Source organism: Asterias amurensis, chromosome 7 (assembly GCF_032118995.1).
Source record: "Asterias amurensis chromosome 7, ASM3211899v1".
Taxonomy (NCBI): domain Eukaryota; kingdom Metazoa; phylum Echinodermata; class Asteroidea; order Forcipulatida; family Asteriidae; genus Asterias; species Asterias amurensis.
Genome location: NC_092654.1, coordinates 23358904 through 23383444, shown reverse-complemented (window position 1 = coordinate 23383444; position 24541 = coordinate 23358904). Strand labels below are relative to the sequence as shown.

Sequence of the window (24541 nt, the reverse complement as noted above, 5' to 3'; positions counted from 1 at the left end):
TGTCTTTATTCCAAAACTAAGAAGTCTCAGGAAATCCGAAAAATAATGTTTTAAGTGATGTATTTGGTATTTGTTCCTTTTCAATCATTCAATTCAGCCATTTGGTTGTAGTGTGATTTCCAATATACCTTGAATAAAAATAATAAACTAATTGTCACCAGTCAGAGCTTTATGCATACGTCTTCCTCTTCTTATTTCTTATTCTGAATTTCAATATGGTAGATTTCTTTGTTCAAAAGGCACAGATTTTACAGGCGAAGATGCTTCTGACCATAACAGCGACGCCATCATAATCAAGTAACACATGTTACTATGTTTTTTATGCCCCTATGTTCCGACACCCTTATGTTATGACACCGTTACCGCTCCCCTGAAGTGTTTCTCTAACCTTAACCCTAACGCTACTATATTGATCATGAAGTGTTATCAGAACATAGTCAAACATTTGTCAAACATAAAGTAGTCACCTTAAAGGAACATGTTGCCTTGGATCGGTCGAGTTGGTCGCTGAAAAGCGTTTGTAACCGTTTGTTATAAAATGCACATGGGTAGAAAGATCATAGTGTTACCTCGTCGACTAACACATTCGGGCATCATAAATGGCCGACCGTGTTAGTTCGATCAGTAAAAGGAAAACCATGCAATTTAGAGGCAAATTTGTGTGGATCATTGTATACTACTTTTAAAACATCGTTCCAACCAACTGCATTTTTATTTTTAAAAAACTGTTACAAATGCTTTTTATAGACCAACTCGTCCGATCCAAGGCAACGTGTTCCTTTAAGCCTGTTTTCTCACCTGTGACACAGTCATAATGACCAATGAACTCATGCACCTGACTATACACCACAGCATTCCATACTTTAATAGATCCATCCATGGCTGCTGTGATGAAGTATTCAAGACGGCGGTAGAACACGCAGCTGGTCAAAAGGGAAATAATTAGGGCATAACAGGATGAGATACTAGTCCTCACTACTTGATCGCTACCAATTGATGATGGTCGCTGTTAATGGGGCATACGAAATGCAAATCTTCTTTAGGTGCCCCTCTCTCATCACTCCTGGGGAAACCGTTCTTTCTCTCGGTCCGGTCGTTCCCTATGGAACTCACTCTCCATCAAACTCAGAAAGGATCTTCTCCGAGTACTCCTCTCTCATCACTCCTGGGGGAACCGTTCTTTCTCTCGGTCCGGTCGTTCCCTATGGAACTCACTCTCCATCAAACTCAGAAAGGAAACTTCATTCAACACTTTCAAGAACAAACTCAAACCCCTCTCTAAGCAGTTTCACCTTCTGTTTATTTGTATTTGGTTATCAGATAGCAGTTTAGCTGAGGGATATCTCTGTGCCAGGAGTGTCACTATAATGACAGACTGGCGTGTCATAAGTTTTGATTGTTATTATCAACTACATGCATCACACATCAAAATTAAGATAAAGGATTATAACTACATGTAAACGACTGTAAACCATTCAAATAAATTAGATCAATAAGGATTAGACATCCAGATGAGGCAAAACCCTCTTCTAGTGGAGCATCTTACCTCGTCAGTGCCGTCTCGTGCCAATTACGGATGAAGAACACCTGTTTGTTGGTCTGATAGTCAATAATGCACACCCCCTCATCACACAGGGCAATAAGCTGACGATGTTTCTTGTCTATCTGAAGATCACGTACCCAGTCATTAGGAGTGATTTGACATTCCATCGGACGACCCGGGGTCAAGGGATCCCGAAGCTGGAGAACCAAAAGTAATTGAGTATATTCTTTAAAGACCTGCTTGAACGAAAATGTTAAGTCGTGAACTTAGCTGAGTTCCACTTAAAATGTTTTCGATGAATAAGGAAATCGAGTCATATGATTATAAATAGGTTTCAATTGTGTAAAAAACAATCATTTTGTATGCCCTTGTCCAGAGCTTTTCTGCGAGATTTGCGAAAAGCCCTGTTACGTAATCACTCTCAAAACGTCATAAGTAGATAAAGCCGCTTTGTTGCAGCGTGGATGTATAACAAAGCAAACTCCCACAAATGACGTCAGCGGCATTGTCCTTTGACGCCTGCTCTCAACGGCAGAAGTGTTTTTAGTTTTTCAAAAAACCTTTAGGTAGGGGCCTGTTTTTTTACTCGATAATTACGAAAAGTTCAGAAGTGTACATATATCAAAATTACATTAAAATGGGGAACAAGTGCATAATAAACAAGTAAAAATACCATTTCTGTTGAAAACATTTGTTTCCCTTTTCATTACACGGGATTGGTAGAGCTGACAAAACAGTCGCAGACAATGTTTATGTTTTGGCTGACCAATCACACATGAATTAACAAACCTGTGAAAACTTTGGCTTAAAGACAGTGTACACTATTGGTAATTGTCAAAGACCAGTGTTCTCACTTGATGTATCCTAACATAAGCATAAAATAACAAACCTGTCAAAAATTTGAGCTAAATTGGTCATCGAAGTTGTGAGAAAATGATGAGAGAAAAAACAACCTTGTTGGAAGAATTTGTGTGCTTTCAAATACTAGGAATAAAAGACTTTTATTATTTTAGTGAGAAATTACCTCTTTCTCAAAATCTATGCCACTTCAGAGGGAGTCGTTTTTCACAATGTTTTATACTATCAACAGCTTACCAATGCTCGTTACCAAGTCAGTTTTTAAGTTAAGATTTGTTTTGAGTAATTACCAAACGTGTACCTTCCTTTTAATCAGTTGTGTGAGTCGGGAGAAAATTGTGGACAACCATGCAGAGTTTTTAGCATGGTAACACATCATGTTCTTAGTTTGGGATGTAACTGTCAAAATCAGCTGTTTTTTGTGTGTCTTTTGTGGGGGTTTTCAGATACAGGTTTCCAAATAGAACTTTATTTCAGAAAGAAATATTTCACATAATTTTTTTTTCTAGCATGAACTTCACAATCAGTAAGCTTTCAGACTAAAATTAAACCATGTTTTTTATCCAATCTTTTGAAATACATTTCATGACAAACATAATCAAACAATACTGTATATATTATTTTTTCTAAGTAAAAACAAAAACTACGGTACCTCAATGTGAGTCATCTTCCAGGTTTGAAGGCAGCCATGACCTCCGGTTATTAGCTCATCGTTGCACTCATTGTATGCCATACTAATCATAAACAAATGATAAACGTGTAGAAACAAAAGATTCATTCAAAATAGAGAGAAAGAGAGTTTCGCTTCTTGGACTCCAGTGAACAATATTATAAACATAATTTTTGTTGACAACAAAAGCTCCTGCCAAAACAATTGTTCGCAATTCGTTTCAATATGACGAGTGATATGTAGTGCTGGTAATACAGATACAACAATCTGGGTTGTAGTCACTTTTTATGATGTGCTCGAAATCTCGCCAGATAGTAACGACTTGAAGCAAGAGTGAAATAAAGAAGAGATTTGTAAAATAATCTGATGGGATAGATAACCATTTCTGAGACGGTAATTTTATGGTGGAATGAGTGCGACTTTTCTTACCAAAGAACGGTGGAGAGACATGTGATTTGAGTCAACTCGGCACATTGATGTATCAGATCGCTAAACGTGCGTAACGTCATATCATTGCAGAATCCAACAAACACCTAAAGTACAACCAAAATAAATATATATTATTTAGTAACCCTCGCAGAGCCTTCTATTTGCTGAAATGAAGGATTCATAAGCTTGGGGCCATGGGCCCAAATAAAAAATGCTTGTTACTGGGTCATGCATCCAGTTTTATACAAATACATGATTTTGGAGGATTGGGGTAACCTCTAGACCAATGGACCCAGGGAGTCAGGTTTTAAGGGTATGTCCACGAAAGGCCACCTATTTTTTAAACAACCGAGATAAATATCAAAGTGGAGAGAAACAACAATGGAATAGATCTTGTGTTCGGAACATTAGTATTTCCTTTCACCTTTTAATCAAGACGTCTAATTCTATTGTAACTATTCAACTGTAACTATATTATTCACACAAAGAACACAGGTTTTTTACCCTGTGATGAGGAATGTATATCATTCTGGATATAGCAGCTTTCATGGGAAACCTGGGAGGGGGAAAACACACAAAAACAAATAATCAGGTGGTTGAATAATTAACTATTTAGTCAAGTATGAAGTCAAATAAGAAAAATCGTTTTAAAGTAACAAGAAAGTGAGAAAATTAGGCAGACAATTATTTGTGGATTAAAAGTGTCAGTTCATTGAGATTTTCCAGATCAATTTGGTGAAGTGAGTTCCCACAATTGACCCTCTTTAAATTAACCTTTGAACTTTTGGAAATAATGACCCCTTACTTTAGGGATACGCATCACCTAAAGTTTGCTATTTTCCTTTTATTGATTGAACCCCAAACTAGGTCAAGCTGGGTAAAGTGTTAAACCTTGATGCCCTCAGCTGTTAAAGACACTGGAAACCTTTGAAGACCAGTCTTCTCAAAAATAATAACATAACAAACTTGTGAAAATTTGAGCTCAATTGGTTGTCGAAGTTGCAAGATAATAATGGAAGAAAAAACACCCTTGTCACATGAAGTGCTTTAAGATGCTTGATTTCGGGACCTCAAAATCTAATTCTGAGGTCTCGAAATTTAATTCAAATTTTCTAGTGAAAAATTACTTCTTTCTCAAAAACTACGTTACTTCAGTGGGAGCCGTTTCTCACCATGTTTATACTATCAACAGCTCTCCATTGCTTGTTACTAAGTAAGTTTGTATGTTAACAATTATTTTGAGTAATTACCAATAGTGTCCAGTGCCTTTAAATGCCAGGCATAAGGAGCAAACTCATCAAGATCAATTTCTAAGAAAGAAAACGATTTTATTCTTCAATTCTGCATGGCTGGATTTCACAAAAAACCTAAAATTAGTCTTAAAGCCATTGGGCACTTTCGGTTAACAGTATTGTCCAAAGGCCCACACTTCGTGTATCACAACTTATATATAAAATAACAAACCTGTGAAAACTTAGGCTCAATCGGTCATCGGAGTCGGGAGAAAATAACGGGAAAACCCACCCTTGTTTCCGCGTGTTTCGCCGTGTCATGGCATGTGTGTTTAAAATAAATCTGTAATTCTTTAAAAAAATTTGTAACTTTAATTCTTAAAAAAAATCTGTAATTCTCAATTATCGAGAATTGATCATTGTTTTAAGTTTTCTCAAAAAAGTAAAGCATTTCATGGAATAATATTTCAAGAGAAGTCTTTCACCATTACCTTCTGTAAACCCTAGTTTTTTGTACATCTGTGAACTTTTGTATTTTTTTTCTGTTACGAAAGTGTATAATGGCTTTTTAAAAGATCTGATCAATCTTAAGCAAAGTGTCATGCTATAATGGAAACACTGGCACTGACAAGTTGAGCTAAATGCATTAAAGTTAAGTTAACTCAGTATTATTGTATTTGTTTAATCAAGACAAGGGCTTTCTAAGTAAAAGCAACTAAGGTTAACTTAAAGTCATCGTATCCACTTACTTGATACACTTGACAGCAATTTCATCTAAACTACTGATGGTCCAAACATAGATCTCATTGCAAGCTCCAGTGTCGATGTGTGTGACATAAATATCCCCAGCGGTGGAGTGATAGAACGCTAAACAACGCACCACATGGGGGTGATGCATGCTGTGGTACAACTATACAAATTCAAATGAAAACAAACAATAACAACAAGTTTGAAAAAAGTTTATAGCAAGTTATTATTTCTTAAAATTAAGAAAAACACATTCTGTACAGATTTCCCATGCATATAAACCAATATGAGATCTAATAAAACAAACATAATAACTTTCAACTTGCTTAAAAAGCCTTAAATAGTAGAACTATAAGAAAGTGCTGGTGTGCTTTATATTGACAGTTACAATTACAAACAAGATTTCCGTACCTGTAGACCGTAGGGAATTGTTACACACATGTCCTGTGGATCCGAAGTTCGGACAACAGTTTGCAGATTTTCCTTGATGGTAGCCCATGACTGGAACTTAGCATCGATCAAGGCCATCTTGTATTGCAACTTGTAACTATAACCTTATCTGTAAGAGAAGAAAAAAATCTGACATCGTAAAAGAAAAATATTAACTGTCCAGAAAAAAAATCTGCAGATACATATTCTGGTAATTTTTCTTCTCTTGATCATACAAAACACTTACCTTGGTTTTGAACTACACAAAGATACAATGTATGTTGTTTGATAAGCATGACAATAAATGATCCACACACTACATAACCTCATGCCAACAACAACATGCTGTTTTGTTTACAAACATTGACAAAACTTTATGCGGCGCGCGCTTAAGTACGCCCTCTTGTGACGTAACAGTGTTAAACAAAAAATCGACCGTATGAAAGGGCGCCCGCTTGTGTTTTTGTTTTCTCCTTAAAACCAGTTATCGATTTTCTTTTTAACGAATACCGAAGAGTTGATAATTTTCCACTTTTTTTTCTCATGGCTCCTAAAATTGGTTGAATAGATCGATTTGCCGTGATTGAAAAAAAAAACCACAAGTTTAACTGACACTGTTTTTAAGTTTTAATTTTGAGAATTATATCAAATAATTTTATAGAAATTAAACTGTCAAATTCTGCTAGTCCGATACTGAATAACGATAATCGAGGGAAAATAAGAATCGATACTAGTGCCCCGATGACTCGCCGCATATCGCATGCGCATTGGATGCACATGTGCACACTGTGGGCAGAAGTAGAGTAGAGAAGAAAGCTTCCAGAAACGTCCAAATACTAAGTGATTAGGGCGTGCATTTCTACTCAATTTTTTGACAACAAATTGTGCAAAAATGGTAAGTAGTTTGTTATGATATTCCTCAATTGAGTATGTTAATAAAACCTAGCAATGGACCTTCAGTAAAAGGGGAATTCTTCCTCATAAATTCGAGATAATGTGAATTGTGCTTGAGCAGTCGAGTGTTGCCCGGTAACCGGACACTGGAGAAAGGTTGTTCGGTTTGAATGAAATGGAAGCTTGTTTTTTAATACAGTAGTAATTTCTGCATTATATTTTTATGAATTCAAAGAAATATGAGTTTAAAGTATAAAGGGATTCCAATAATATATTTTTGATTTTTGTTTTGGAAAAAAGTTGTCAAAAACTATAAATTTTGTGGATTTTTGCAATAATTTTTTTTTTCAATTAAAAAAATAAATAAAACGGTACAATACAATTGTAGTACTAGGCCTAATACTAGTTGTTTCTTAACAATCAATACAGTCGCCTTTGCCCACTTTTATGGCTCTGCTCACAGAACAAGAATTTTGTGCTTCTAAAGAGTTTTTCACAGGTTTTTCAGCAGTTAATTGTTGTTGTTGTAGTGCGTACTCCGCGTATGAGTCAACTCGGTCCCAAGTCAACTCGGTCCCAGTCAAGTGTTGTTTGGTCGAAAATAAATAACAAATATAATATTGTTCAATTATAACTTGGGTTAAGGTCCCTCCCCGCCCTCCCTCCCGCCCGTGCAAGCTTCCCTGCCTTGGGACCGAGTTGTCTTGGGACCGAGTTGACTTGGGACCGAGTTGACTTGGGACCGAGTTGACTTGGGACCGAGATGACTTGGGACCGAGTTGACTGAGACGGAGTTGGCTTGGGACCGAGTTGACCAGTACCCCGTACTCCACTTAAAAAAGGCATTCTTCGCTTACACAGGCTGACAGGTAGCACAAAATTTTGACACTTGCAGGGTGAGCTTAGATTGGCTATTGTAACATGTGTAAGAGCAGAATTTGGCGGTAAACAGAGCCATGAAACTGGGGCTTGTTCACTGGCCATGTGTGTGATGACTGTCAAATTTCAATGTCAATTGAAATATTGTTAATTTCCTCAGAATGTGTTATGTAGAACTATGCCAACACACGAGAGACATAATCAAATTATATTTCTTATTGGATCCTGTATCTAGGCCTGCTGGGGCACTGTAATTGTGTCATCTTTGGTTTTGTACAATTTGTGCCCCAGACAAGTTCTCACTCTCAGTCTCACAATGCCATCGTCAATTTGCTATAATTGTCTGAACACCCAGCCACAAAAAAACATAAAGTGACAAACAGACCCCAAAAATAGCAAAAAAAATTGCCTACTGAATTCCCAATATGTCAAAGATGCATCATCAGCATTTAATTGTAGATAATATGCTCCAAATTGATGATTTTTCCAGTCCACGTCGGAGAAACAAAGAAAATCGAGACTTGAACCTGCGACCTCCGGATTAATATGCTGGTGCCCTACTTATTACTAGCCCTATGTTGGAGGTTTTCCCATAGTGGTTTATTTCTTGATATTTAATATTTGTTGTTTGTTTAGTTTTCACCAGTTCAGATTCTGAAGCAAAATGCTGAAGAGGAGAAAGGCGAGACGGCTCGTCTGTCATCGTTTGTTGGGGCCATAGCCATCGGTGATCTCATCAAGAGTACATTGGGGCCAAAAGGAATGGTGAGATATAACATACTATCTGGCCTTTGTAAAACTGTTAAGCAGTAATACTTTTGTTTCGGCTTAGCATACCAGGGAGTTATCCGCTATCAATCACATAACATTTTTCTGTCTAAGTGAAAGATTCTGAAGGACTTGTGTTCAAGGGAGCCAAGGCCATTGATGTCTGTTGTTTTTACTTCCTCTTAGCCCTGACATCGGTTTCAACAAACACTTCCTGACTTAGGATTAACCTAAGGACTTAGGACGAGTTAAGTTCCGTAACCACAGACGTTGGGACGCATTGAACCCATCCAAAGTTAGGACGAGTTAGCGTTTCGTGAAATCGTCTGCAGTACACAAAACCCATCCTAAGTTAGGACGAGTTACTCCTAGCGTTTCGTGAAATCGTCTGCAGTACACAAAATTTCTGTCGAACGTGCTGTTGAAGAGCATTAGGAGTATGCCCACAAACAACAATTTGTGCATCACTTGGTCAGGCATTCCAATCTTATCATGTCCAAACAAACCTAAGAGAGGAGGATATGGGAGGCCACAAAATTGGGTTATTTAATAATTGACGATGGCTTGAGATCTTGTATTTTTTTGCTTAAGAGTGTGCCTTTACATAAACTCTGTTCATTTTATCATTGTTTAGGACAAGATTCTTCAGTCGACCAATCCTATGAACCCTCTGACAGTGACAAATGACGGAGCCACCATTTTGAGATCGATTGGTATTGATAACCCAGCAGGCAAGATCCTTGTTGGTAAGTCAGTGCTTGAATTTGGGGAGAAAATCCACATTACTGAATGGCTTGTAGCTCAAAATGTTTACTTGACCAGAAGTTATTTTACAAGACCAGAGTGAAAATGTGTTGAACAAGCAAGAGAATTGAAAGATATCAGATTCATGGTCAATATTTTGTACAAAGATAGTACAAAGAGAGGTAGCCTTTATATTCAAGTCAAAAACACCAGACCGCCAGGATGGCCCTGTCTAGAGTTTACTGGCCCAGTGATAAAATCACAGGCGTAGGGCCTCCAGTCCAATTTTAATTTTGAGTCTTGTAAGTCTAGCCTATATCTCTTTCTGAGCAAATAGTGGCGTGTCATGGCCGAGCGGTGGAGAGCACCGGATTCAAGCTCTGGTGTTTGATCAGCAGAGTGTGGGTTCGAATCCCGGTCGTGACACTTGCTATGTAAAATTGGGGAGGTAGTGCTTTCTGCTCTACCGGCCTGGCTTTGGACTGATGATACCCAAGCCTACATCCGTATGGACTGTAAAAGGGGTAACCCTGTTTCAGCCCTAGGAGTTGGTGGCAACGGCCTCTGGAAAAAAATAATTGTAGCCCACACCTTGAGTGGCCTTCAGGCCTTGTGTGTCTGGCGACTTGCATAAAAAAAAATATAAAAATATAGTAATTATTATTTGGTAGCAACTATGTAATAAATGTGTATCCCTTGTCTTGCATTTTGAATTTACCAGTTTTAAAAATTTATTATTTCAATTATGTAAAATGCGATGCAATGATTATTGGTGTAATGATTGTTGAAAGACTGGTTTACAAAGGCTCATACATATTATTGCTTTCCTGCTTAACACAGACATAAGCAAGGTTCAAGATGATGAAGTCGGAGATGGAACAACATCTGTGACTGTACTTGCCTGTGAGCTGCTGAGGGTAAGTCATCGTGGACTATTCCTGACATCAATCATCTGCAATTTCATGGTGGAATGATTCCTCCAATTTAATTCAACTTTATTTCCATGGCTTTTTCAATGTTGCTGCTGCCTGGTGCAAAAATGGCCTCTGTTTATATTGACAACAGATATGTTCACATCGTCACATCAAAATGATGTATCTCAATATTGCAAAAAATAGTGTATCTCTTGTAGAAGTATCCTGTGCAAAAACTTTTTACCTCGGCGTGTACTTGTGTACATCTGGGCTATTTTAAGCAAGATCTGATTTTCAGACAACTTCAAACTTGTGAGTAAACAAGTTTTTTTTTTCATTATGAGCTTTCTTCCATCTTTAAAGTGAGATTGTTTGAATTCTTCTCGTCATGTCTATTTTAAATTTAATTAATATCAAATTTATAAAGTGCCAAATTACCATAGTGGCCTCAAAGCACTACATGCAAATACAAAGATAAAAAAGTAACTGCCAAATTACAACATTCCGATATCTAAAAAAATACAATTTAAAACGGCAATTATTGAATGATGTTTTCACATGTTGCTTTCATCTTATTTATCTTCATAAAATCAGGAAGCAGAGCAACTTGTTGCACAGAAGCTGCACCCACAGACCATCATAGCTGGCTGGAGAAAGGCTGTAGAAGTCGCTGACCAGGCCTTGACCCAAGCTGCAATGGACAACAGGTACTGAGGCTAGGCTGGGGCATTTTAAACTCTGCAAAAGTTTAACGAAACAAACTTTGAAAACCCTGTCCGAATTCCATCGGCCTTTAATTGAAGCAGATAGTGGAAATCAATGAGACCTTCCTTTTCATTAATGTTAGCCCCAATTTCCAGGAGGAATGAATGACATCCCTTGTGCTAGTCGGAATGTTCCTTACCTTACTCCTCTACAATCTCAGTATAAACAACAAGGGAAACTTTTGACTATACAGGTCCTGTGGTCTTGTGTTTTTTAGTTGAATATTATTGAAGAATAGAGGTATTATCACTCTATTAATATTCATGTTGGTTTTTACCCACATACACCGATGTGTGTTAGCACTGTATACTCAGTACTTCCCCGAGTCCAGTGAAAAAACATCACAGGCATATTACTCATGTGGGATTCGAAATCACAACCTTTGCAATTCTAGAGCAAGTGCCACTCTATTAATGTTCCACATATGCTTCATATAAGTCAAATCTCTTATTTTGACTAACAGTGCTGATAAGGAGAAATTCCGCAAGGATCTGTTCAACATCGCTATGACAACACTTAGCTCCAAGATTGTGCAACAGGGTAGGGAGATGTTCGCTGATCTTTGTGTCGACGCTGTGCTAAGATTAAAGGTGAGAGTTGAAAGATTATCTCTTGGATTAAAAAGAGCATCCTCTGGGAATGTAAGGTAGTTTCCAACTTTCTTTTGGGGTAAACCTTCTTAAATGTTAATGAGCCTTTTCAGTTTCCTGGTGGTAGTACAGGATACGGTCTTGTTCCCAGGTAGTTAAGGCGTATCTACATTTATTTGTCTGAAAACTATTGTTTGTGGTAATACCGTGTAAGAAAATGTCTGAAGAGCTGTGGTGATTCTTGGGGAAAAAGTGACATTTCTACACTTTGATCGATCATCATACAAAGCAGGGTTTTCCCTTAACCTTTTCAGTGACAAGCCAGCAGGACCAGTTCGCTTGTCATTCCACTAGTCTGCAAGCTTTTTCAGTAGCCAATATTTCAAATTAACTGGGGATGCGTTTCAACACTGAACTAGCCAGCCGGACCACTGGGAGAATATTCTGACTGTGTTTTTAGACTGGCATTTGGCCAGCGTAAGGGAGAATGCTCCATAGTGATCCAATATTTCAAATTAACTGGGGATGCGTTTCAACACTGAACTAGCCAGCCGGACCACTGGGAGAATATTCTGACTGTGTTTTTAGACTGGCATTTGGCCAGCGTAAGGGAGAATGCTGCATAGTGATCCTTTTCTAGGAGAAAGCGTACTGCTTGAAACATCAAGATGTGACCCTGCATTCAATTATTAGAGAAATAACTATGGTGTTTTCTAGACTTTTTTCCCCTCCATGCAAAGTTTCAAACTTCACCAACTGAGACATTCAAAGATACATCAGCAAATTGTTTATTCCAAGAATATGTTTTGATAGTTTTTGTGTCTCGTTTATTTGTGCAGGGCAAAACTGACCTACAGGCCATCCAGATCATTAAGAAGCTTGGAGGCAACATGAACGACTCTTATCTTGAACCTGGATTCCTGTTGGACAAGAAGATTGGCGTCAACCAACCGAAGAGGATTGAAAACGCACGTGTCATGGTCGCAAACACGGCCATGGACACAGATAAAATCAAGGTAAGTACTACACGTGGTTTTTTGCTCGGAACGATTTCACAAAGAGCTAAAACTGAGCTTATTTAAGGAACACGTTGCCTTGGATCGGTCGAGTTGGTCTTTGAAAAGCGTTTGTAACCATTTGTTATAAAATGCATATGATTAGAAAGATATTTTAAAAGTATAGTATAATGATCCACACAGTATCACTCGAAATTGCGTGTTTTTTTTACCTCGTCCACAAACACGTCGGTCGCCTATTTATGGGAGTCAGATTTTTGACTCCCATAAATGGCCGACCGTGTTAGTTCGCAAAGTAAAAGGAAAACCATGCAATTTCGAGGCAAGTGTGTGTGGATCATTGTATTCTACTTTCAAAACATCTTTCTACCCATATGCATTTTATAACAAACGGTTACAAACGCTTTTCAAAGACCTCCTCGTCCGATCCAAGGCAACGTGTTTCTTTAATAATAATTACTTAGTGTGATGTCAAATCCAAATCACTATGTGAATTTAGATTTTTTTGATTTTTAAAGTTTTGGTTAAAGTACACAAAATGTTTTAAGTTTGGTTTTACCCTTACGATGTATGTTAGCACTGTATATAATACTCAAGTACTGAGTATACCATGTATACATTGCCAACTCACATCGGTGTAAGGGGGAAACCAACATTAATATACTTTTTGGTTCCAGAGTTCGCGTGGATGGCATGGGCAAAGTTGCTGAAATTGAACTGTCATTCCTTGTTTTGTTATCCTGTGTTTGGTTCCAGAGTTTTGTGTGGATGGCATGGCCAAAGATTGAAAGTAAACATCATTCCTTGTTTTGTTTTCAGGTGTTTGGTTCCAGAGTTCGTGTTGATGGCATGGGCAAAGTTGCTGAAATTGAACTAGCCGAGAAGGAGAAGATGAAACAAAAAGTGGGAAAAATCCTGAAGCACGACATCAATGTCTTCATCAACAGGTGAATATGACCCCCCCCCCCCTCCCTGCCAAGCAAACTGGAATTTTGCTTCCAAAAAAGTTGGTTGACAACTCAACGTTTCGATCAGAATGCTGTGATCGCTCTCAAGGGAAATGAAAACAACCAGAGCATACTGATTGAAACGTTGATTGCCAACCAACACCGGTTCTTTTCAAAAACCCCACTACTCAAACAAGATTTTCACATAGTGTTACCTGATTATACTTCCACCATGCAATCATTCAAATTCTACCTGAAAAACAAGTTGTTGAAAGTATGTTGTTTTTACCACAGGCAACTTATCTACAACTACCCAGAGCAGCTGTTTGCCGATAGTGGTGTGATGGCCATCGAACATGCAGACTTTGATGGTATTGAACGTCTAGCTCTCGTACTTGGCGGTGAAATTGTTTCAACCTTTGAACACCCTGAGATGGTTAAGGTTGGACATTGCGACCTCATCGAAGAAATCATGATCGGTAAGTTGTGAACAAAGTCTTTGCTATTTTTCAGACAAATTACTCTTAGTCAACTCAGTTCTACCACATTATTTGTTTTTATTATCTCAAAGATGACAAATCATGAAAAATTATTATCTGATCACGTAAAAAAATGAGAAAGTTGTTCAAAGTCAATCATTAAATTCATTTCTGATATTGTATTATCTTTCTTGCAATGAAAGATGGGATCCTAAAAGCAATGTCAAAAGCAACTGTAGCGGGTTGTGGTCGAGTGTTAAAGATCGCCGGACTCAAGTTTTTGCATATTTTTTTGTGATCAGAGTGTGGATTTGAGTCTTGGTCTTGATGTTTAGTGTCCTGAAACAACATATTTAACTATTATTGCTTCATTCCCCAAACAACTTGAATAATTCTTAATTTGTGGCATTTTGTTTGGTGCTTTTTCGAATTGCAAATTTTGTGATAGTTTGTAATGTTTGGACCATTTGCAAATTTGTAACTTCTAACTTCGCAATGGTAATTAATTGTACATGTTACTCAATACTGTGATTACTGTGTTATTGTATTTAATTTTTATTGTTATTAGACCTACTGTGGTTGTGTTTATAAGAGTTGTATTGTGATTTTAATGTATCAGTTCCAAATGGATTACAATTACTTGTATTTTTAATGTGGACATAATAAAGAAATATAATCTAATCTAATCTTGACTTGACCATGACCAGGTGAGGACAAGTTGATCCGATTTGGCGGTGTAGCTCTTGGTGAGGCCTGCACCATTGTTCTACGTGGAGCAACGCAGCAGATCTTAGATGAGATGGAACGATCTCTTCATGATGCTCTGTGTGTTCTCTCCCAGACGACTAAGACATATAAGACTGTGCTAGGAGGAGGTAAGAACCATATTTTATTGGTGCTTTGAAAATCTTCAAGCATTTCTTCCAACTGAGTGTGTGCTTTTTCTTCATAATCAATGCTATTACCGGGTGTGTTATTGCCCTTCTTTATTGCCCGTCTTATTTAGCATTTTTTTGCCCTTGGGTAAAAATCAGAATATTTTTATTAATAAGGCTTGACAAGTCGATTGGAGCCTACACCATGTGTACACGTAGGTCAGACCTTGTGTTTGATAATGTTGCCATTTGTTCCTATTTTTCCAAGGAACTAATTATCATGCCTTGTAATATGGTCTAAATACATGTACATTCTATCAAGCAATTTTAAAATCGTCAGTGTCAAGTACAGAAGCACCTATAGTAACAATGTTTTTAGAGGTTTTATTTTGTCTTGCCTTTTCAAGACATCTCTAAATTGTTGCTTTATTTGTTTTCTACATGTATAATGCATTGCAGAGATGTGTGTATTTCTTCGGGGTCCATGTGACGCATATTTTTGTGCTTTATTGTATATAAATGTGTTTTAATGCATTTTTTACTCCATTTGCTTCGTTTTTTTAACCGTTGTGGTTTTTAAATCAATTAGCTATTTCTGCTCATGTTTATATTCTGTATTTTGTGTACATGTATTTGATTGTACAGAGCTTTGAAATAGTGTTAAAGCGCTTTTTAAATGCAATTAAGTTAAGTTTACCACCTGTTACTATTTTAGTTATTTTTTAGTAACTTTTCAATACTTGCCATTCATTATGTTTTGTGATTTGATTTGCATTTGTCTTTATATTGTGTTTCTCTCTTCTTAGTGTTATTTGCAGTTTGGTTTGAAGAAAATTGTTACATATTTTAACTCTTGAAATAGATATTGTATATTATTCCCACTAAATGAAAACAAATTACATTCGTTTGAATTGAATTGAATTCTATTTGATCCATGTCTGATTCTTTCCTCCTCCCCACAATAAACAGGTTGTTCAGAAATGCTGATGGCTAATGCCGTTAATCAACTAGCAGTACAGACCCCTGGGAAGGAGGCAGTGGCCATCGAGGCCTTTGCCAGGGCCCTTGCCAAGGTTTGAACCATTTATTTTGCTTATCTAACCTTCATGAATATTCAAAGACCAATATTGGACTCTGTTAGGGTTAAGCTCGGTCATTTTGAGTTTGGACTTGAGGAGATCTTTGGATGGGATTTTTATTTTTGCGTGTGACTCTAATTTATTCGCACATGTGACTTTCCAGTTTTCCTCAGGGGGGAAAACACAGTTTATCCTTAGGTTTTTTATTGACCGGCTAGTAAGCGGGACCACTTGGGGAGAATTTTGACTTGTCCTCAGGTGTTTTAACTGGCCACTGTTAAGGAAGAGCGCTGATAACTATAATAAGTTGGGTTATTAACATCAATGCTTTGAATGTCATCTCTCATTATTATGACTGATTTTTTTCCACAGTTGCCAACCATCATTGCAGATAATGCAGGTTATGACAGCGCTCAGCTCGTTTCACAACTAAGAGCTTACCACACCCAAGGAAAGAGTACTATGGGACTCAGTGAGTAGCTTTGTCTAACAGTTCTGATGCCGATCATCTTTTTTCGTCAATAAGATAGTGTCTGTCAAACTGATTGCTGTGCGTCTTCTGTATAATTATCTGTAAAACTAAGTGTTATGTCAAAATTAGTAGAGTCAATAAAATATTATTACGCAGTGTCGTTCCCCAAAAAATAGTTCAATGCCTGTTGGCTTGTGAAACGGAATAGACTAAATTTCACCTCATGAATTTATTCTGCAGTAGTTTACTCATATACATCAAATATTTTGTTTATTCCCCTGTTGCTTTGTTAATAATATGATACAGATACAGATACAGATAGAGAAATTTTGTATGATGAAATTTAGAGGCCTTTTAATTGTAAATGACATTGATCCTTGTAATTTTGTTCTTGTAGACATGAACGAGGGCACAGTTGGTGACATGATTGAGCTAGGTATCATTGAATCTTACCAGTTGAAGAAACAAGTGCTCCAGAGTGCATCCGAGGCTGCCGAGATGATTCTACGCGTGGATGACATCATCAAAGCTGCACCAAGGTAAACAGGCCATTAATGATGGTCTTGGTTTACAAATGATTCCTTTTGAAAAAGGCAGTTACTTCCTTTTTAGGGTTGTTATACCGACTGAAATTTGATGTTGGTTTAAAAACAATTGTTTTGAATAAAGTCACTTTAGTTGAATTTCGTTCCGATGCACAAAACTTCATAATTTGATTTGCATTAAATGTTGTACAAGTATCATCAGCCTAAAATATTGTGTGATATTGTATACAAAAATGAGATTTTAATTTGGAATTATTTTTTTTTGGGAGGTATTTTTTTTAGTTTAGGAGGGACTGTTGTCATGATCATAGATCTGAACATGTGCTGATCTTCACTGACTTAATTGTTGTTTTTTTTACTTTTCTTTTCAGGCAAAGAAATGACCCTGGTCATCATTGAGGTTAAATTCATCTTAGTATCATCACTTCAAGCTAGCGTGTATCCCTCCCCTCTCTTCATGTCTCTCTCCATCTCTGTTCGATGTTCTTTATGCCGTAATTTATAAGGCATCATCCCAGCACTATTCTGAGGATGCATGGACAATCTTAGGACTTCAGTATTAATTTTGTTCCTCGGGCCTGAAATCTATGTGTCCGTTCAATGTTATTTACATTACATTACAAAGATAATCATTGTAATGGATTGCACAAAAAGGTCACATTTACATTCGTATTTTAAAACTCAGTACTGCAGTAAGAGATTGTGACCCTCCATACGAGTTGTATAGAAGCGTCGTCTGATGGCGCCCTCTTTGGCTCGCTTCCTTCAGCTTATGTTAATTGACCCTATGGGGGACTCGCACACACCAGGGTACAAAATCCCTCTCAGACACCAGTAGTTTGGATAGGAACTCTTTGAGCTTTACTTATACACCCCTTGCATATGACGTCACACAAACCCAGACCCAAACAGCGCCCATCGTTGACTGAGAGTTGTGTGCAGCACGCGCAAGTTTCTAATGTTTGACCTCAGAGTGGTGGGTAATGCAAGGGGTTTGTACCCATAAGATACCATTAATATCTGTATAATCATATGCCGAGACATGGCTATAAATACTGTTGGGTTTTTTGGACTTGGTTTGTTTTTTAGCAAAAATGTCTGGAAATGTCATCTGAAACAGGAATTCAGTTGTGTTTTAAAAATGTAGACACTGTGGTCTAATGAGTGGCTTATGTGTAGAGGGCTTTTCCTCTTGCCACTATGGCCCTGGTTCAATTCCCAGCTGTAGGGCCATGCGAGTGAGTTGAGCGTTGGTTCTCTCCTACGCAGCGTTTTTTTCTTCTGAAAAAGTCGAACACTTTCGGTCTCTGCCTGTGCTGTATGGTTATAGGATCAATGTGGCCGACTGCCAAAGGCACCCTCTAAATTTTGCCATATTGTCATTTGAATAGAGACACTAAGAATACTCTGGCCTCAGCTATTAACAGGGGAGACTACTGGCCTCGGATATTAAAAGGGGAGAGGGAATAACTGTTTGTGGAATAAGTGCATTGTTTGTTTAATGCAATTGTATTTCTTTAACTTTTGTTTTATAATTAGGTTTGCATTTTGATAGTTTCGGCCATTTCTGCACAATTTATTTCCTTACAAAAGCGAACAAAAGGTATGCATTGGCAATCTGTGAAAACAAAATAAAAGTTGTTCAAGTATGGATATTGATGACACACAATTTTGTCTTTGAAGAATAGGGTGGTAGGAAGATTTCTACCACAGTAATCTTTGAATCCATTATCTTGAGTGATATGGCCGTTATTGTGTGAAAATATAGTGAATGTTATGTCCTGTAAGTGACTTAATAAGTGAAAATAAAAAAATTGTGCGTAAACTATTAGTGGTTTATTTGATTTCTTCTGTACTTTGAAGAGGCGGTCAAATCGTTGCGATGTGGCATTGCATGGGTTCAACCACACTTTCAATAGGCCTATCTACCTTTCAAACCGTTTAATTAAGAATGCTTTATTGACATCTGTACTTTATGTTTTGCTGACAGACATAAAAATCCTTGTTAACAAATAACTCAATTTTGACACAAGATGCATCTCTTTTTTCAAATTGTCTAGAAATCTTTATTATTCAGTTGTGTTGTGAATGAATCTTTCCTGATAGTTGCACATACATTGATGACTTATTCATCAAAATATTCCCCCCAACTGAAAAAAAAAAAAGCGAGAGGAAAAAACAATTGTCCCAAACCAAAATCATTGGCCTCCCGAGGAGCCAGAGGGCAAAGTTTATACTACAAATCTACACAAAATATTAATGTTTTCACAATGATTTATTTTGGTTTGAGTAACGCCAGAATATTAATTTGAGGGCAAAATACATCTATTAATTATAATAGTTTCATTCTTTACTTTTGAGCAAACTTCTTTTTGGCATTAATTTAACTGGTAGTATACAAGTAAATAAGCTTGGGATCAAAATAGTAAATATTGCTCAAGTCTTGACAGTCCCTTTTTGAGGCAGTCATAAATCTTTGCAATGTATTGTTACCAGTGTGCACTCCCAATCAGGCCTACTGTTTCTCATCATACCAAATGGGTACCAGACTTATATGAACTTGATTTTACCCTGTATAAGGGTAAAATAAAAATCACATACTATGTTAGCCACCAGACTACTCGCACGTATAGCCTCAGTTACATTATATTAATTTGATCAGAGAAAAAAACAAGATGCCTCTCTCACAAAGCACACTCGCTAAGGTTTGAGACTTGCTTATCTTTGCTAAAATGGCACAGAGCCAGGGCTGTAAAACCAGAAGTTAAATTTCAAAACGACAAGTAGTCTTAACAGATCTGAGGGTAGCGCACATTGTACAGTCAATTACTCAGAGCTTAATCCTGGTCTGCTTGCCACGTGGTCAAGGTGTTATCACCATAAACACATCAGGTACAGGAAGATGGGAAATGCAGGTAGAAGTTGGCCCAAAAGTTGCTTTAATCTAGGGGGAAAAGTAAGAACAAAACTACATTTTAGACGCAATTTGAACCAACAAAGAATTTGAAATTTGAATGACACACCTGTAGTCCAGTAAATTGACAGTTTTTGGACCCACTATAAACAAAATGGCATACATGTATAAACTGGAAGTGTAAAGATTAATGTGTGAACTTTGATTGAAAAACAACTTGTATTTTATATTTCCCAGTATTTTCAACATCATTTAAAGATGCTATGTCAGATTTTTGCCTCCAAACATTAAAAAATAGATTTTTTTGAGTGAATGGTATTTCAAAGAGTATTACCCGCTCTAACGAAAAAAAGTTTAACTTTTACTTTTACTTTTAATGGTCAGGATCCATGACAAAAATTTAAAACGTTTCTTATAAAACACATAAGAATTGGTTACGTGATATAATTTTGAGCACTTTATTTCACTGCTACTAATAATTGGCGGACTTTTTCGAGCAATGGCACAAATGAAAGCTTGTAACTTTCTCAACCCCCATCAAATCGGCCAAAAATCTGACATAGCATCTTTAATCTGAACCTCAACCCTACTAGTTACACCCTACCCCTTCATCTTTGAAAGATAGTTCAGCTATTTCGATTCTTCGCTAATTCTTGACATTAAAGATTACAATTGATTGGCCCAGCCCAGACGTTTTGGCTATCTAATTATCAAATTCAGGCAAAATCGTAAGAAAAACTTTGAAACAAATATAACTAAAATATTACTAGACTGTTCTTACCATTTATGACAGACAGTGACATAGACACGCAGACATCTAGGGTCAGACATAGATCCCCACCCACAGCAGCAGAAACAAGATACCAAAACCCATGAATAAACTGGCTACCAGTGCTACCAAGAGTTCTTTGTAGAAATCACGTGTGTACTTGGTTGCAGTGACCTCATAGCTGTAGTCTGGGTCAAGGATTATTAATAAACTAAATTTCATAATGTTGGACTTTTGTTACATTAGGGTTCTCCCGAGGATTTCTCCAAACAGTTGGGCAAACTGGGCTCATATTTTGCAAGTTTGGCCGAGGCACGCTGACTGAAATGAAGTCCTCTGAACGTTATCCTTTTTGAACAACCCCATTTAGCATATGTGTGGTCTTGATGCGCTAGCTTGTTGCATAGACTACTTCACAAATACTCAGTGATGAGGTGCATGCTGGTCTAGTTAGCGAACAAACTTATTATTAAATAGACAAGCATGCACCTTATGCGCCAAAGCAAAAAGTAGTCTAAGAAATTAGGCTTCTGAAATGAGATGCTTCAGTATTTGATATGAAATGGTTGACCCTTGACCAGACATCTTTATTCAACATAAGTGCCCAGTTTTGAAAAAAATTGAAAAAACCCTAGTGACTGCCAGAGGGACCAGTAAGCTCGTTATTTCAGCTTTTTCACTTGTCCATAATTCATTTAAGAAAACAGATACTTGTCAATACTGAGCTAGCCAGCCGGACCCCAAGTGCACAATATTGACTGGTCCTCAGATGTTTTAACTAGCAATTGGCCAGCGGACTTCTACTTCTACTAACTTAACGTCCGTCGATGTCGGTTTTTTCCCATAACCGATATATCGAAAATTTAATATCGAGTATACTCGATATATCGAGTATTTCCCACGCGCAAGATGGAAGCCTAAAAACAGCACTTGGTATACTCATGGAGGTAGAAATATATATACCGTAGACTGACAGTTTAATAGGGTTACATTTCAACCTGTTTTTGTCTGATCCCCCGAACTTGTTTGTAGTTCAAACAATTTCAAATTGCGTAGTCCCGCCCCGATTATTTCTGGTTTTACAACAAAGTATGATCGCCGCTACCGCTGGCTTGGCCATTTGGTGAACGCTCACCACAATTCTCGATTCGTGATTGGCCATGATTGGCCGTCTCAAAATGACACAGAGCCTTTGTGAGTTGCGTGACTCGCCGACATTAAGGTGTCAGTTGCCGATGCATTGACGTAGAAGTGTCAATCAAGTTGTCCGACGGGCGCCCGGACTACCTTTACGGTTGAAAATGGTTGAGATAATCATCGAAAAAAAATCACTAGAAAGTCCCGCAAAACACAGACTTTCCACTCCGCGATCACAATATACAACGCACGCAGCATGCAGTCACATAGTCTCCAATAAAGGCTCGTAGTCTTTTTACTTTGCATTCTATAACAAAGGCAAGAAACATTGAATGCTAGAACGCCCTCTATTGTCGAAATAACGCAGTGCATCACGCGTTACCGCCTTGACCAAAGACTGCACGTGTCTGTGCATGCTTGGGCAAACGGGTTTTCCCCCCGAATTGCAATAACCATACACGCTGGTGTGCATGCTTAAACCGTACAAAAGCATAGTCTTCGCTGGTACGCACGCAATAGCTGCCGACAGCGTGGTCTGTGCTGCGAAGCATAAAGTTCCTCGGAAATGTTAGCTTGTTTACCGAAAACAACACAACGTGTCGGCTTTATTTGACCAAAATGACGCCATTACGATACCTTGGATTGTTAGAAAGATTATTTTACTGTATAACGTAAGATTGTTTTCTTCCTTGTTTTGTTTTGTCTTGTTGATTCGGGGAAGTTTTTGCGGGGTGAAGACGCATTGATTTTGATCACATGCGCAATGGGAAGTTGCATCTTAAACAGCCGATGGGGCAGCAGCGGCGGTTTCTTTTGAGGTTTTACCGAGCGCTCGCCGCGGGGTCGTGAACTTCTGCGGCGGGCCGGCGGCTGATGGCGAAAACACAAAGAACAAGCAGACATACTTGGTTGTAAAACGTATTTTATCTAATAGGGCAACTCAAAATGATGAAACTACATAACGACGACGGCTTTTCTAATACTCAAACACAGATTTCTTTTAAATAATCGGACACTCTTTTGGTATTTTCGATATCATTTAGGAACATCGAAATTTTCAAAACATCGAAATTATTTTCGATATATCGAAAATCCGATATTACGATATGATTATAAAAGTGACATCGGCGATTTCGATGTCAAAAAAATATCGAGTTTTTGAGTATTTTCGATATATCAACGGACGTTAACTTCTACTTCTACTTGGATACTCAGAAGGGTCCATAAGACAGGACCACTGTTAAGGGAGACCGCTGCCTAGGGTTGCGCAGAAATATTCTTTTAGAAAAGAATGTGAAACTAAATCATAGTACAATCACTGAACAAAAAAATCCCAAATGAGAAATAACCGGCGCTAAACTGGTGAAATTGAATTGTAAAGGATACACAAAAAACCAGGCTGTGAAGAAGATTCCAATGGAGAGGAGAGTTAATGTCAGATGAGGAAACACGGCCGGGTTGACCGGGCTCAAATAACGTGCCATAGACTCCACTGCAGCCTGGAAATGAAGAATAAAAACAAACACAACAAAATCAGAATTCAATAATTTTAATAAACAATTTTATCACTATTTTATACATAATAGATCAAAAAACAGTTTTCAGTAAACTTTGTACACTTTACCTGATATTAATAATGCAACTTTATTTAGTTTAATTACTTCTAAGATTTTTAAGAACAGAAAATAATAAAAACACTAAGAACGAGAGTATGACACTGACAACTGCAAGAAATAGTTCAGTCGTTTTTCGTGGTACAACATTTCAATTCAAGCTTCATGAAAGGTTTGAAAATTGTATGCAAATGTCAACGAGGAATGCAGTCAATAAATGCACACTAAACTAGGTCAACTTTGTTAGTACATAGAGATTGGGAAAGGACCACTTTAGCTATGATTAGTTTAACTAAATAGAATTTGATTCGATTTGATTTGTGAAAAGCTAGTCCCCCTTATGTGACACATCATGTTGATTCAGAAACAGATAATGGCCACACAACAACAAAGTGGGCTAGTCACAAGTGAAAAGTAAGTGCCAAAGTGAGCTAGTGAAAAGCTTAAAAAAAAAAACAATTGTTTTGTGGTTTTATTTATATTTTAATAATGCTCTATGATTTGGATAGGAGCTCGTTAACGGACTTGTGCAAACCTGCGTTGCAAATGTTGAAGGTAGGAAACCGGTGGAATTAGGTGAACTAAATAGATTCGCTTACCACAGTTCACACTGTGTTGTGTGTGTACGGCGCTATCGTCAGTTACGGGAGTGCCACGTACACACAAGACACAACAATTTACCGACCAAAACAAAACCATCCCTCGTTATTTTTCAGTATACCCAAGTATTTATTACCGATAAAAACTACCAAGTCTCCACAATCAAAACCATTGCTACCTTATACAATAACAACTTAAGTTGATGGCCACTAAAAATAAACAGATTTAACCGATTTAAAATGTACTGTTTCCAGTGACTGACTTACCATTTTTTCTGATTTTTGCGAGAGGTGAAAGGTCAATCTTGTTCGTTTGCTCGTTCAATAATAACTTGTACTCCTCTGATTATTATATTCCATTGATGCTAAAGGTACAACATGTTTTATAAAAAGTCTGGATAAGTTTTAAATATGACAATATGAATATAACTAATTTTATTTATATTCACGCAATTTGAAGCCTGAAGATTTTTGGGTACAACATTTTCTTTAAACAAATCTTTTCTGAAAGTGGACATTGCCTTCTTCGAAGCTGTATTTACTTCCCCCCTCTGCATAAAGTAGAACAGTCTGACCGCTGTAGCTAGCTACCGGGCTAATCAATTACTAAACAACAGGTTAACAACGGGTGGCA

The 24541-nt window shown here is 37.5% G+C and overlaps 2 protein-coding genes across 4 annotated transcripts in view; one reads left to right on the top strand and one right to left on the bottom strand.

The window, feature by feature from the left end:
* The window catches only part of LOC139939877 (uncharacterized), a 28455-nt gene extending 22195 nt beyond the window's left edge, over positions 1-6260 (bottom strand). For 2 of the 3 annotated variants that reach the window (XM_071936034.1, XM_071936036.1), the window contains exons 1-8: positions 6156-6260; positions 5891-6038; positions 5482-5642; positions 4005-4056; positions 3501-3604; positions 3054-3135; positions 1547-1740; positions 799-923 (exon numbers count right to left, since the gene is read on the bottom strand). In XM_071936034.1, the coding sequence (XP_071792135.1) occupies positions 799-923; positions 1547-1740; positions 3054-3135; positions 3501-3604; positions 4005-4056; positions 5482-5642; positions 5891-6007 (835 nt within the window). In that variant the 5' untranslated portion in view covers positions 6008-6038; positions 6156-6260. Of the gene's footprint in view, positions 1-798; positions 924-1546; positions 1741-3053; positions 3136-3500; positions 3605-4004; positions 4057-5481; positions 5643-5890; positions 6039-6155 lie in introns of those variants that run through there. The other variant, XM_071936035.1, reaches the window with a different exon arrangement.
* A 414-nt stretch (positions 6261-6674) lies between these two features.
* Positions 6675-19118, top strand: LOC139939376 (T-complex protein 1 subunit beta-like). Its single transcript, XM_071935204.1, has 14 exons — positions 6675-6803; positions 8318-8446; positions 9084-9195; positions 10034-10110; positions 10702-10814; positions 11336-11462; positions 12302-12478; positions 13298-13425; positions 13720-13904; positions 14612-14779; positions 15749-15852; positions 16231-16330; positions 16728-16869; positions 17247-19118. Exons 1-14 carry the CDS (start codon positions 6801-6803, stop codon positions 17272-17274), a joined length of 1593 nt encoding a protein of 530 aa, XP_071791305.1. The 5' UTR covers positions 6675-6800; the 3' UTR covers positions 17275-19118.
* Positions 19119-24541: the final 5423 nt, after the last annotated feature.